We start from the raw sequence: 15,171 nt of genomic DNA, 5'->3' as shown, positions 1-15,171 counted from the left end.
ACCACACGAGAATCCGTTAGTGTTTCGTTTACGCTAGATGATCGTTCGCTTCTGTATAGATCTCTCACTATACATAGTAAGTATATATGTATAGTATGCTCCATTGATTTCGGATGTTGTTGGGAAACGATGATCTGTGTGCACGACGCCATGCGTGTTCTCTTTTAGCGCGTTCGATGGCGACCGCTATCCGACGGCTTGACCAAAAAACACGCACACATAAACACAGAGACGATCTGATCCACACACACACACACACACACAGACGATCAAATCCACACAGATGATCAAATCCACACAGACGATTCGATCTACACACACGATCCAGATATCTTCGAAACTCACCTCTCTCTGAACCACTTGTCCCGTTCTCGACGAGGAACAGCACACACTGTTGTTTTGCACCATCGAGCCACCGTACGAGCAAATGAGTAACCGCGGGCTTGGACGTACTTTTTTGCGTTGCTTTATAACATTGTTTGTTTACGTTCTTGACGATGGTGTTAAACCGAGAGACGCCTGCTCTGTTTGATCTCCTAGACAGACGTGTGTTCGTTCTTTTGCACTGACACTATACATATATATATATACATATAGTCGGTTAGATATGTGTGTGTGTGTGTGTAAGCGGCTACGCGAGGTGGTCTCTGCACGATCGGTATGCTGCGATTAAGAAGCCCGATTACGGTGAAATTCGTTTCGATCCGTGGCGATGCAATAATAAACCCTAATTAATCCTAAATCTCAGTTTAATGAGTATTTAATTCTCGACACGCCTCGAGTAACAAGCAATTAAAATAATTAGTGAGTATATTAAAGGAAAGTAATTGAAATCCCTGCGGTGTTTCAGATTTGCGATAATTATGGACGCTATTATTTTCGACCTTTTATCTCGCAGAAAGAAAATCTCCCTGAAACAAACTACATCGAAAACTCGAATATCAAATCAACGATCATTGTCCAACAACCTCTGACACTATTGTCAATTTAAACTCACTATTTCGGTACTCTGCAACACGGCTAAAAATTCTCGCTTCTCAAACCAATTTGAACGTTATCAAATCAGTGCGCCCTCAAAAGCCAATGGTACTACTTTGATATGCGCCACGGTGTAAAAATAGCGCAATGAAATACACCGGGTCGTATAAACCACCGAGATACCGTACGCCGGAAAAAAAAGAAACAATTTTAAAACGAGTTAAAACGGCCGCGACTTGGAAAAGGTAGGAAAAATTGCTCCATTAGCGGGACGCGATCGCGGTCTAAATAAAAAGATTTCCCGGGATCTGGAACGAAGATCTCGCGATTCCAGTTGAGACGAAAATGTGTGCGCGGCGCGGCAATTTAATCGCAGAATATCAATATCCGTGGATCGTTTGAGAACGGTGCATCGTTTTGTGCAGTAGTCGTCAAGCCGTGCTGTATCGCGCGGGCGTAAAGGTGTCGAGCACCCATTCGCGGCTCGTCGCACGGTCGAGTCAAGAGACAAAAAGAGAGAAGGAGAAAGAGAGAAAGAGAAAAGCCGGGAAGAGAGAGAGACAGCGGACGGAGAAAGAATCGGAGAAAAAAAAAGAGTTGGCCGATCCGATGTTTTGCCGCCGGTTCAGCGGAATTGGTCCCCGCGTGGCCGCGAATCGGCCCGAACGGAACTCGAACGAATCCGAACGGAACTCGAGCGGATCTGTATGAAACGAAAGGGTTCCCTCGCGGAGCGTCGCGCGCGTGGGTGGGCCGAGAGGCGGCTCTCTCGGCTCGCAGACGTCTTACGTAGGTGTGCTGACTATATTTGCATCGTCATAGATCGTACGGGCCGCGGCAGGCTAACGGAACGTATCGATCCACTTGGACTCATTTCTCTGTCTCGCTCGCAGTCAGCTACGTAGAAGCGAGCAGAACCAGCCGGGCACGGAGGAGATCGAGAATCGGAACGAGAACCCGGCGACGAACACGGTCCCCGTGGCCCGGAGCCCGACGTCGACTGAGTTCGCCGTCGAGGACGCCGACGATTTCCGCGTCGCCGAGGACACCACCACGTGGTCCTCGCTGGCCATCACCCGCGACAACGTCGCGATCGATACCGGCGACAACGACGCCGGCAACCTCAACAACAACTTGTCGGTGCCGAGGATCCGCAGGAACAGCTCCGTCGAGAGCCTGGCCGATTACGAAGGTAAATTCTTTGGATTTAAATCGTTTAGCCCGGATCGTTCGCGTCGAACAGCTGGCCGATCGTCCTCCCGCGATCGAATCTTTATTTCTCGTCTATGCGCCGCAGCGTTTATTGTACTGTCCTTGGAGTCTTCTCTTTGTAGATCGTGTATCAAATACTGAAATGATTCTGAAAATAATTAGAAATGTATAGATTAATAAATTGAATCGTTTTTAGCCAGCTTTTCGATGCTAAAGCACCGTGTATCTACGATCATATTTATCAACGATCGGATTTGCCTCTGAACAGAGTAGCAACAACGTTAGAAGCACCGTCTAGCCGAATTAATTGGTTCCTACGATCTCGAGTTGATTTAATTAGAAATTAGCCGCGCCGTACCTCGAAATTCTACTCTTTTTCCATTCCGAGATAATCGACGCAATCACTCCGCAGATCACCGGCGTTGTCGCGTTATCAGGGATGAGTAACAGGTCCAATATAGATCAGTTCTCCGGCTACGAGGGAATCGGGACGCGCGTGTTTTAATCAAACGGCCCGATCGCGTATTCTCGCGAGAAGCGGCGAGAGACGAGCCGGGGGGGGGGGGGGGGGGGAGCCGGTCAGCTGCCGGCGATGATGAGTCAGTGTCGCGGTAGCGTACCCCCGATTATTCAGTATTCCGGCAATGCGCAACGAGCATGAAATTCCGCAGGGCGTAACTCGTCGCACGAGGACTCGTCCCACGAGCTGACGCCGTCCGAGTGGTCCGACTGGTCCGAGGAAGGAAATCTGCCCGCCGGTTGCCGCGGCATCGTCAACCCCAACTATCCCGGCTTTCAACACCTGGCGCCCTCGCTTCTGTCCGACACCGATCTGACCGAGGACGAGCACGAGAGCTGTCCCGATTACGTGCGGCTCAACGAGATCAACGCACGGCCGGTCGAGAACGACAACGAGTACAACAATAATATCGAGGACAGCATCAACCATCTCTGCGGCCAGAAGAACCAGAGGAAGATCTTCTACGAGAAGCCCAAGTTCAATATACAGGTACGCGGTTCGATTCTTTGATGTAGGAAGTTATTTGGAGAGTCTGTGGTTTAAAAGCAGCTCTCTTTAATTTTGAAATTGTTTGGAAGAGTTTGTACCCTTTGTATTTTAAAATTATATCTGCTTAATTTCTAAATTATTTGATAGAGTCTATATTTTAATAATAGCCTTTCCTAATCTCAAAATTATTTGGAAGGGTTTATGGTTTAAAATTAGCCGTCCTTAATCTCCAAAATATTTAAAAAGGTCTATACTATATTATAGTAAATGAACACTCCTCGATCTCTAAATTATTCTAAAGACTCTATAATTAAATATCAGCACTTCTTCATCTTCTGATTATTTCAAAGAAAGACTATTTCAAGAAATCGCCGCTTATTTAAAAATACCCGCATCGACTGTCTGTCTTCACTGTCGAAATATTTCAACCACAGCCTCCATTAAAATCATTAATTAACAAACAAGAATTACGAACTTCCTTCCTCCAATAGCTTCCCATGAATTTCGACGTGGTGAATGTTACATTTCCCTGGAACAACTCGCGTTGATCAAGAATTAATGAAAGGCGAACACCTCGAAATTGTAGAATACGACCAACAAATTCCCGACAGCTCTGTAATCATCTAAAAGCAAATCTTGTTCGCGATACCAAGCAGCTGGTCGTTGAAGTCGTCCGACAAGAAATAGCCGAAAATCAGGGGCGAATTTCAAAGCCGTGCACACGGCGGCCGTGACAGACGTCGATCCCGTGAAAAGAACCGCCCTTACGGCAGGCAAACGAGGGCGGTGATCACGCTAGAACAGAATCCCCGGACCTTTCAATCAAGCATCCTAGTCAAAGCCCTAATAATCATCGTGAAATATCGACTCTGTCCGCAGACCGTGACATCACTGTACGAGTCGGTGGTGCCGCCGTCGGAGAAGTGCATAAACTACGTGAAGAGCGTGGAGGACTCCAGAACGGAGGAGAAGATCCTCTCGCCGGAATCGGAGATCGTCAGCGGCATCGTCGAGGCGGAGACGCACCTGACCGTGCTGGAGCCGGAGGAGGCGCTCGCCGACACGGTCGCCGAAACCACCCCGGCGCTGTCCGAGGCGGTTTTAGAGAAGAAGAAGGAGCGGGAGATCCCGGTCGAGGTCGAGATCGTCGAGCTGACCACCAGCGTCAAGGAGACCCTGCAGTTCCCCGAAATCGAAGAGATACCGGACTCCGGGAAGACCAGCGAGGTCGGCGAGGTGCGTCCCACGAAAATTGATCCGTTCCGCGTGTCGCGGTTAGGCACGTCGCTGGAATTACGCGCGGTTAACGCGGCTACGCGCTAATCAGAAATTTCCTGAGGCTTTTAACGGGCGCTGTCTTGCCGCCGCTTGGTAACAACTGGCGACCAAGTGCCAGATGCCCGGCACTGCGATCATTCTGCCCCCGCTGTGACTCTGATGTCAATGCCTGTCGACGACGAAGTGGGGGGACGCGCGGTCACGCCAGCAAAAATTACTTCATCGCGGTGGAAGTGGGAGGGGGGAACAGCTGTTGTGGCTGTACATGGATGTCGGGTGTCGCGATGCGTCGACGGGCTATTCGGGAAAATTGTTTCGGTCGACTCTTCGTGCTGGAAGCAATTAGTTTGTTTTACTGGAGAAATGTATCGAGAATGTATAATATTTTATAGACATTTTTAGATGTCTTGATCATAGGAAAGAAATTGACTGAATTCATTCTCTCCCAATTCATTGTAACTCAATTATACTATAAGGACTGTATAGTTTTAGATAGAAAGCGTCCAGCAAAAATTGATAAATAAAGCATTGTACATTGTCGATCATAGTCAGTTATCCAGCTGTTACAATCGTCTATTTTTCGAGGTTTAAATCTGTACATAAAGAATGGAATACAGCTGCTAGAGTCATCTTCTTCCCGCGGTTTAATCTTGGAAATACACGCCCGAGAAAAATTCGAATGCTTCTGATCATTCAAAGCCTTCTACTTCCCTCGGTTTAATGTCACACGTATAAATTCAGGAAAAATTGCCTCTCCAATCGACTATAAAAAAAAATATAAAAAAACAACTCTAGCTGACGAAATAAAAAGACAAACACAGTGAGAATAGTAGCTAAAAGGCCTGTCCATTTCAGACGGAAGACATCGTGGTGGAGCAGATCGACCTGATACGCGAGGCAAAGGAGTTGCCTCACCAGGCACGGTCCAAAATAGGCAACCGTCAAAACGTGACGTCGAACGGCTCTGCCGAGGACGACTCGGAGAGCAACTCGGACACGGACAGCTATCCGGAGGAGCAGCCCACCTACACGAAGCTCGAGGAGATCGATCTTCTGTCGAGCATCGGCCGCGACATCGGGGTCGATCTCGAGAAGTACGTGCAACCGGTGCCGGACGTGGTCGCGATGGAGACGATGGACCACATACACGGTTGCTCGCGGTCGCCGTCCGCCATGACCATGAGGAAGGACGCCATGGAGGACACAAACAAGCTGTACGATCGCGATCTACCGGAGGCGTCCAGCGCCGACTCCAGGAAAAAGGAGAAAATGGCTAGGAACCAGGCGAAGAGGCGGCAGCAACAGCAACAACAGCAGCAACAGCAACAGATAAGAGTGCCGAACTCGCAGAGACGTCCCGATAAGAGGCGCGCCGACGTGGACATTGGACCAGGTATGTTTCCTTGAGGAAACCGTCCTGCGGTTTACCGGTTATAATGCGTGACTAATGCAGGTTAGGTTTGATAGGATTTTGTCGAAGAGGTAATTTAGAGTTTTAGAGGTTAGGGTTTGTTACGATCAGAGATCTGTCTATGATGATTTGTTGCACAACCTAAAGAAGCTTCTCTGCTAGAATAGATAACCTAATTATCATGGACTAAAAATATATAGAAAATAATAGAATATAAATTGAATATAAAATATATAATATAAAATAACATAAATCGATTATCTATATTTTTTAATTATATTCACCTAACGACATACTAGTTTAAAATGAAATTTTCCGTTTATTCTCGCGATCGGAGGATTCGTTTTTTTTCCGCCGGTAAAATCATCCGGAAACGGAAGTTTCAGCTTGCCCCGGGGCGTTTTGCGGCCGCTGAAACGCGATTGCGTCCGTCGCGTCGAGTCGGTTGCTCAACAGAGAAGTGAAATTTCACGGTGCCAGGAGCACGGAAAACAATAAACCGCGTGCGAGCGAAAAGGGTCACGCAGCGCGGCCCGATTATGGTCGCCGCGACTGGGAACTCGCGCGTAATCTTGGCTAGTTAACATTTACCGCATTTATCGCGCGCAGGAAGCCCGCACGATTAGCGTAATCTGTTAGGACAATAAAAAGTACCTTCGCGTATCTTCGTGACACGTTTCTTTCACCGTCGCCCGCCCGTCGACGCGCGTTTCCTTCGCCGTCGACGCTCGTTTTCGCTCGTCGACGATGTGCTCGCGTCGTCCGTCGGCTTCCTCCGCGATGCGCGTTCCTTTAATGATCTCGTAGTTTTCGTTTCGTGGATTAACGCATTTCATTGAAACGCAGTAGTTCGCGATGCTAAAGTCACGCGTAAGTGTTTGCGCAACGGCCAGACTTGTATTCTCCAGTGACTATTGTGAAGCATCGTTGTTCTGCAACCCGTTCGTCGTCGTTTAGCGTCGCGTTACGATGCGAACACTTTGTAGCTCGATGTCGGAGTCGGAAGACGAATTTCTGTGTCACGAGAGCTGGTAGCTCAATGGAATTTCTGTGTCATAAAAGCTGTTGGCTCGATGGAAGGTATTTTACACGTGGAAGAGCATTGCTCCTCTTGTTTCTAGTCTTCGACAATGAATTTAAATTATTGCGCGTTGCATTAGGATTGGCAGAGAAGCTGATATTTTATAGGAGAAATATTGTAAAAAGATAGTTGAAGAAAATTAATAAATAAAATGAAAAACGATGCAAAGCACGCATAATTATATCGTTGTTGGAATTGTCGATCGATTAAAAACTTATCACTACTCATAAATTACTGCAACACTGGTAGATTCTTGCATTTCCGTGATAACCGCCTGAAATCTTATCTAGCAAGCAAGGAAAGTTCTTTCAAAGTATTTCCTCACTCGAATCGTAAATCGATCACCGTCAAAGAAAAGCGTTTCTTATCGTACACGGAGTAACAATCTCGTCGCCGTCGTCTCACCTGTTCAAAAATTGACGGCACTATTGTTTTTCCTGTTGAAGGTGGCTTCGACGTGTACAACATCGAGACAGCGATGCCGAAGATCGATCTGGACGCGATCGAATCTCACCTGAGAGCGGCGCGGGAGGAGGAGCGGCGGGTAAGTGGAAATCATTGTTGCTTAATTGCTTAATTGTTCGCGTGCCGCGAATTTTCGTCGGCGAAATCGGGAATTTCGTTCCGCGACGAAGCAAACTGCTCCAGACGAATGAATTGATAAATCGAATGAATTCTCAATAAATTGCTTCTCGAAAGCAACGAAAGTTCGATACGTAGAAATTCTCGTCCCTCGTCCTCGAGCGTGGAACGCCGCGCGCGTGACCTTTCATTCTCTCCCCGACACGCGTGCGTAAATCGCGTCTCTCTTTATTCGCAGTGGACGCGGCGCAATATTTGCATGCTAATGCGGATATTTAAGGACGCGCTTTGTGGGCGCGTCGTCGCATGCACCGTTGCGGAATCGCATTAATTATGGTAAAATTAGCGGGAACGCGGCACGGCGCGACGCGGCCGGCAATCGAGGTCTCGTTACGCGAGTTTTTCTACGGCGAGACGTTAAACGGAAATTTTGCGGGGTATGGTAAATGCAGTTTCAACCCTTTGCACTCGAAGCCGTTTTAACTGTAGTTCTAAAGGAATTTTCACCGGGCTTATAGTATCTCCGTTTTATATAACAATGTGCAGCTTATGCATACGTAATTGATTCTTGTTATTCATACTAACAGTTCGACTTATAAGAATTTTTAAATTCAAACTTTATTAGTACAAAGATTATTTTGAAACGTGATAGAAAAATTTGAGTGGTGCCTTGGAGTCACCGCTCCGAGTGCAAATGGTTAAAATTCTGTAAGGAGATTTGGATAATATTGAGTAAGGTATATTAAGTGGAAGTCTATAAGGAATGATACATGAAAATTTATAAGCAATGTTAAATAGAAATTCATAAAGAATGCTAAATAGAAATCCATAAAGAATGCTAAATAGAAATTCATAAAGAACGTTAAATACAAATCCATAAATTTTTGTTTCATTAAATAGAAATCCATAAAGAGCATTAAATAGAAATTCATAAAGAATGCTAAACTAAAATCTATATAACAAAAAAATAAATTACCAAGAACTCGTAAAAAAAAAAAAAAGCCCGCAGAAATTGGACGGAGTGGAGTTTTTCCTGGAACGTCGTCTGTGCGATAATTTTTGATTCGCTCGAATGAGTGGACGAGCGCGAGCAATCGACGCGGCAATTTGCTCCAGGAAGAATGATTAAAGCTATACGCAAAAATGGCCGTCGAGCGCGAACGAATGCGTGAAAAAAAAGGGGAGAACGCGATTGCTCGATCGTGGAAGAAAGGCGATCGTGTAATTGGCGTGTCCTCGCGTAGGAGAGCCGGTAATTTCACGGCTCACCTGACCGACGCTTCTTCTTTTTTTTTGCCACGGATTAAACGGCACGATAACGCTGAATGAACGGCCGACGCCGATTGAATCGCTTTCGTTGAAGGGCGAGATATAACGACGGGGTCTTCGTAATCGTACGTGCCTGCATGCCCGATAAACTCTGACTCTGATCGGTCTCGAAATAAAGCGGCATAGGATGCGGTGGGCGTGCTAGGAGATAAGAAGAGGCGACATCGATTTGTAGTCGTGAGAGAGAGAGAGAGAGGAATTCTACGATTCTCTCGCGTTTTCGTTGCTCGATCGTCGAGAAATAGACGGAAAAGAAAGGAATCTTTAGTTTGTTCCGTTTCAAGTAACGAGCCGATGCGTCGTACTCTTTATTTTAATTATCAGACCGCGGATTTGATGAATTTATTACGGAAATAAGTAGGTTAGATTAATTATATTATTTTAATATCGAGGTCGAGTGGTTCGAAATGCGAACTGAAATGGAAGTACCGTCTCAACCCTTTACATTCGTGGTTGTTTTAAGTCGGAGACATTTGTTTCAATTTATTGTATTCCCACTTGGTATGGATTGTATTTCTTTTTAAAAAGAATTTAACAATTTCTAGCGTTTTCAGTAGAGTGCAAAGGGTTAAAATCTTTACCAAACCTCTTTAAAAAATCACAACAGAAACTCAGCCTCCTTAATTAATTAAACAGTCTTCTTAATATTATTTGCTTTTATGGTAAATGCGCCTCTTGTTAAAATACATAAAAATTCGCAGACTATTAAATGAGACTTCAGAGACTTCGCAGACTTTCACAAATGATAAAAAGAAGCCGAAATGAAAATGTTAAGTGAACCGGTTAGCCATTACATTAAATACCTGTCATAACTATTTAAAGAAAAGAAACGCTATTAATAGAATCGAATGCTCGGTAATTAACCTTACAAATTCTAATATAAATATCTTTTTTGCTTCAGTTCGTTAAACATTAAACTAATCCTCCGCGAATTTTAATAAACGCGAGTTCTAAAAAACCCTATTAATAGAATCAAATGCACGATAATTAACCTTTCAAATTCTACTATAACAGCGTCCATATCTTTTCGCCTCGCTTCTAGCCTAACATTAAACTAATCCCCCGCGAATTACAATGAACGCGAGTTGGCCGACTTCGGCCATCAGCGAGCTCGGACGAGCAAAATCGGCCGGCTGCGAAAAAGCACCGGAAACCGAAGTTCTATTGAACTTGGCATCCGACCATCGAAGTTTGCGAACGCACGGGAGGAGGAGGCGAGCGGCGGCGGCCATTATCGCGACTCGCGAGTACGTTTCGCGGCGCTTTCTTCGAAATTTAATTAACCCAATTACCGGCCCGCGAACTCGAATCGAATTCGCAGTTCCCGCGCGGCGGCGGCGGCCGCTTACGGTTACGTAAACTTCGAGTAACGAATCTAACGCGCGCGGTGCGCCCGTTCAAATGGGGCCTCCGCCGGATAAAGTGGATGGAAAAAAGAGGCCAGCACTGAATTCCCCGGCAGCCCTCGCCGCTGCGGGCGAATTCCCGCTTCTGTTCGCGGCGGGAATCGCGCGCCGCGGGCGGCTCGCGAGTTAGAGAGAGAGAGGAACACGGCGGCGGGCACCACTCGGCGTTAATTCCCCCGCGACGTGTTTCGCGCGAGTATTTTCTGGATTATTGACGCGGAAAATAAGGTCGACGAGGTTTACGACCCTCTTTCGGCGTCCCGATAGCGAGAGTCTCATTAAATGCGCGCGGACGATCTATATATTCGACGGCGCGGCGGCCATTGTATGGAAATGGCGGCGGGAGGGGGAGGGGGAGACAGGAAACGGATGTCGGCACGCGGAGACGATCTATGGCGATCGTCGAACACACCGTGCGACGATCTACGGCTTTGAAAACCGTTTCGACGCTTTAGTTCGCCGTGCGATTGATCGATCGATGTCTTTCTCGCGATCTCGTTGAATTAACGTCCATAAAAACGTCCATAAAATCGACGAAAAATTTTCTTTACAAACGAATCTACCAACAATTTAAAGATCGCACACTCCTCTTTAAAATGACGCAAGAAAAATTGATCTACGATTTTTTGTAACTGTTCTATAAAAAAAAAACGGCGAACCATTTTTGCTCGCGAAAATGATATATTCTCACGTTATTGCGAACTCGGCGGTATTTGGAGCTCGATTATGCGATTCAGAAAAACCGGTGGATCACTTTTTAAAGACCAATCGTGAAGAGGAAATTTGTCTGTTGATATCGTCGGCGATGGATTTTCTGTTAGACGAATTTTTAAAGGCCGCCGCTCCGAAATTGAAAAGAACGACGTTGCGCCGTGCTCGGGATTCTGTGAGAGTGCTATCTGCCGTTTTTTCGACAGGCGTCTGTTAGCGTACCATCCCGAGATAACGTATCACTGCACCTTAAAAGCCGTGGCAGCCGTAGGTCAAAAGATTTGCATGAGCAGCCAAGTAGAACGGCGTTGCGTACGGCTCACAAAAGATACACCATCTTCGCGAGCGTATACAGTCCGGAGTGGTTTTCGCGTAGGACTTGGAACGCGGAGGACAGTGAACCTGATCGGAATCGTCGAACACGGTGCCGGGGGAACGCTGATCGAAAATCGGAGACACGTAAGAGACGCGAACTAGCTCGGATAAATATGTTATAAAATTGATAGAATCGCGCGATGGCAACGTTTCGGATGAAGTAGCATCGACGTGTGCGAAACTATAATTACGCGGATCTTTATGAGATACGGAGATTGCCCGCACTAATTGCACGGTATGGGAGCTGTGCAGGCATTTGTTTCGTTTTTTAAGCATTTTAATTTGTTGGAAATGAGGTAACTGTTTCTTTAAATTCTTTAAATTCTTTGAATGCTTTTACTGTTTTGTATTTGAGCTAATCTGTTTTGTTATAAACGCGTAAAAGTCGCAGTTTAGTTGGTGCATAAGACTGTTGGAATTTTTAATATATAAATGGCAGATTTTGGGTCAATTGAGACCCGTACTGTGTGGAAAATATATATCGAAGAAATTGATAAATAAAACAGATAAATGGTATCTTGCTATATCTTTTGCCATGAATAAAATAAATAAAATAAAATAGATCAAATAAATAAAATAAACTAGGTGAAATAAATAAAATAAAATAGATACGAAATAAATAAAATAAAATAGATCAGATAAATGAAATAAAATAAATCAAATAAAATAAATCAAATAAATATCATTTAATGCTAGCACCATAAAAATATAAAAATGTCGATAGCCTCAAGCACATCGTAACAGTAGAAATATTTACGATCGGTAAACTGTTGAGAGACTCGCTCCTAAACCAGACGGACGACTCGCGCAGCATTTTAGCGATCGCGGACGGCGTGCAGACGCGAAAAGAACGGCGTTCCGATTGCACGGAGGCGTTCGCATCAAATCGAGGCGAACACACCACTTTCACCGTGGACTGAGAAAAGCCGGGCTAACGGCGGAGTCCAGCCTCCGTAGACGGTTAATAGCACCGGCTCTCCACCACCTCCTTCGCGCTGGCAAACCTTACCGGAAGATCGGTTCGCCGCTCACTTGACTCGCTTTACGCCAGTCTCGTGTTGTTCTCGTTTCGCGCGGGTCCCATGGCGAAAACCCGGGCAACCCGGTTGTCTACGGTGCACCGTGCAGCGACCAGAAACCCCGTGTCGCGCCTGACCGCGGTTTAAAGCGGATAAAGCGGTCAACTCGCAGGATAAAGCGGTCATCTCGATAAAACGGTCATCTCGCAGGATAAAGCGGTCATCTCGCAGGACCAACCAGAAAAACGCGCCTGCGCCAGGGCGAACATAATTGAAAATCGGCGGCGTAGCGCACTTTCGACCGGCGATCGGATTTCGCAGCGAACGGCCGTGGAATTTTGCGGTTTTCATTTGAAAACTGGTCGAACGCTCTTTCAACGACGTCTGCCGATGCGTCGACCGTCTCCCGAGAAGATATTAATATTTACAGCGCCAAAGAGGAACTCCCGTCATCACTTTTGTGCTCCGTATGGTTCGGCGACCAGGTTTAATAAACAACGCGGATCGATACGGCCGAGAGGGACACGCCGGTCGGATTGAAATTAAATTGTGCTTCCGGGTCGTCCGCGCCGCGGACGCGAACCGTACCGACGACTTCCGCGTGGTTCCCGCTAATTGGAAAGCTGATAAATGAACGAGGCCCGCGGATTGGATAATTAGCGGCCGAACAAAGAACCGCGGCTGTTATAATAATTTCATCGCCGCGACGCAAGCGGAACAACGAAGGCGACAGATCTTGCGCCAGCGAGACGTTAATACGAAAATGAATGTATTCGGTTAGGATCGGCCGAGCGAGATAATTGAACGCCTGTGGAAGAATTCTTCCCTTTGTTAGCGATATTCCAAGCTGCTTGGTACGTCGAGTATCAAAGTTTTAATCTGCGAAGATAGAGGATTAATATTTTATATTACCGACGCAGCGTTAAGAGAATTTCTTAAAATTCTATTGGAAAGAGAATATAAATATTAATGTCTTGTTGAAAATTCAATTATGGAGTATAGCGATTAGGTTGGACCGTGTTGGAAGACTGGTCGATGGCCAGAGAATTTTGAGCGCGGAGGATCGCACGGCGTGTTTCGCAGCGAGAAACCGTGGCGCGTTTCAAAGAGTCTTAGAAGACGAATGGTCGAATGGGATTGCAACGAGGCTCGTGACAAGATGAATGGACGAGTCGACTGACGCGGAAGCGCGCGTTGAAGGGCCGCTGTCTTCGTCGAGCGAAACGGAGTTTACAGGTGGCTCGTAACTTGGGAACGAGACCCGGCTCGGCGCGGTTGTTACACGACGAAATAAAAGGAAAGTGGATCGCCGGTCTACTTATTACGGAGCGTGCCGCCGCGGACAGGGAATCCGTTGCGAACAACCTCGCCGACATGTCGAATCGTTCCGGCGAACTTTCTTCTTCCTGGTGCAACGCGGGGAAAGGATGACGCGGCGTGTTGCGTCCCGTGAAATTCGCGGATCTTCTCGCGCGAGTGCCTCGTGAGTTTTCGCTTGGAAGAGGACACACGCGGCTGAAACGGTGTTGGTAGTCGTGTTCGAAATCGATCGTTTCGATGTACGGTGACTAGAGAGAGAGAGAGGAGGGGATAGGGCGATATTTTCATCGGTCAGGATTCGTTGTAAACAGACGTTTGCAAACATGGGCAGCAGCAGCAAGACGAAGAGGCATTACAAGAAGGACTCGAGATACGTGAGGGATCTGTACACCTTTACCTACGACGACTTCGACCTCGTAAGATTACCGATTTTAACGATCGACTGGCGAATGGCAATAGGATATTCATTTACGTCGACTATAAAATGAAATAATTTTTCGTTCCTGCGAAACGAGGTCTTTTATATTCCTTCCGATTTTCAATTACGAGAAAATAGTGTGGAAAGTCGAGAGATAATTTTAGAAATACTAATACAGTATGCCAAAGTCAGCAGACAATTTTAGAAATATTAATACAGTAAGCAAACGTCAGCAGACAATTTTAGAAATAATAATACAGTATCCGAAGTTGAATCGGCGTAGAAAGACCATGTGTGGTTAATTACAAAGATAAACGAAAGGCAGATGTTTTAGAATTTACAGAGTCGATATTATAAATCGGTCTTATTAAAAAAATGGCGAATTCTACACTAATAAACCTCGCGTACACTCTCTCGTAGTTTTCATGCTTCACTCTTTCCTCGTTAGTTATAATTAGCCTCCGCGATCAGGTGCTCAGAATTTTAGCCCGACTACAAAGCCTACTGCAATTTATCCCTAATTGCTTGTCTTCTCTGCTGTACTGAACGAGCCGACGAGAACGTTCCGCGAACTTTTAACAGCAGAAACATACGGAATAGAATGATAAAATAAATAGCACGCCAGGCGAACACAGCAACATTTTTGTCCGCGAACGATTCTAACCTAACTAATTTGAAGCTATAACTGGACATAACCTGCCGAAAACCGATTTCCTGCACTTGTTCCATGGACGCCTGACCGCTGAGATCACCCGATGCATAAAAAGGGGAAAGTGGGTCGCGACTGTTTAGCCGGCAAAACACTGATTTTGACATTCACGCGCGAGTTAATAGCAACAACGAAAGGAAAGTTGCGAAAGATTACGGCCGCCTTGGAAATCAAGATCGAACGAACGCTGGTCGAACATTTGCCTGCGCAGTTCCCTGCGACACGTTTCCATAGTGTTCGTGTTTCGAGGACTATCAACAATTATTATAAGTCCGAAGTTAACCCTTTGCGCTTGAAGCCATTTTAGCTATGAATTTAATATAATTTAAAATC

The 15,171-nt window shown here is 46.1% G+C and overlaps 1 protein-coding gene across 1 annotated transcript in view; it reads left to right on the top strand.

Annotated features, from left to right (window-relative positions):
- Positions 1-1,830: 1,830 nt before the first annotated feature.
- Schip1 (Schwannomin interacting protein 1) overlaps positions 1,831-15,171 on the top strand; it is a gene marked incomplete at its 5' end in the record, with an annotated part of 22,803 nt that continues 9,462 nt past the window's right edge. The window contains 5 exons of the mRNA XM_078191529.1: positions 1,831-2,170; positions 2,862-3,199; positions 4,079-4,435; positions 5,333-5,870; positions 7,416-7,513. Coding sequence (XP_078047655.1) covers positions 1,831-2,170; positions 2,862-3,199; positions 4,079-4,435; positions 5,333-5,870; positions 7,416-7,513 — 1,671 coding nt within the window. The remainder of the gene's footprint in view (positions 2,171-2,861; positions 3,200-4,078; positions 4,436-5,332; positions 5,871-7,415; positions 7,514-15,171) is intronic.

The sequence above is a fragment of the Augochlora pura genome, chromosome 10 (genome assembly GCF_028453695.1).
Source record: "Augochlora pura isolate Apur16 chromosome 10, APUR_v2.2.1, whole genome shotgun sequence".
Taxonomy (NCBI): domain Eukaryota; kingdom Metazoa; phylum Arthropoda; class Insecta; order Hymenoptera; family Halictidae; genus Augochlora; species Augochlora pura.
The sequence above is the reverse complement of the archived record's forward strand: the minus strand, read 5'-3'. Positions and strand labels throughout refer to the sequence as shown.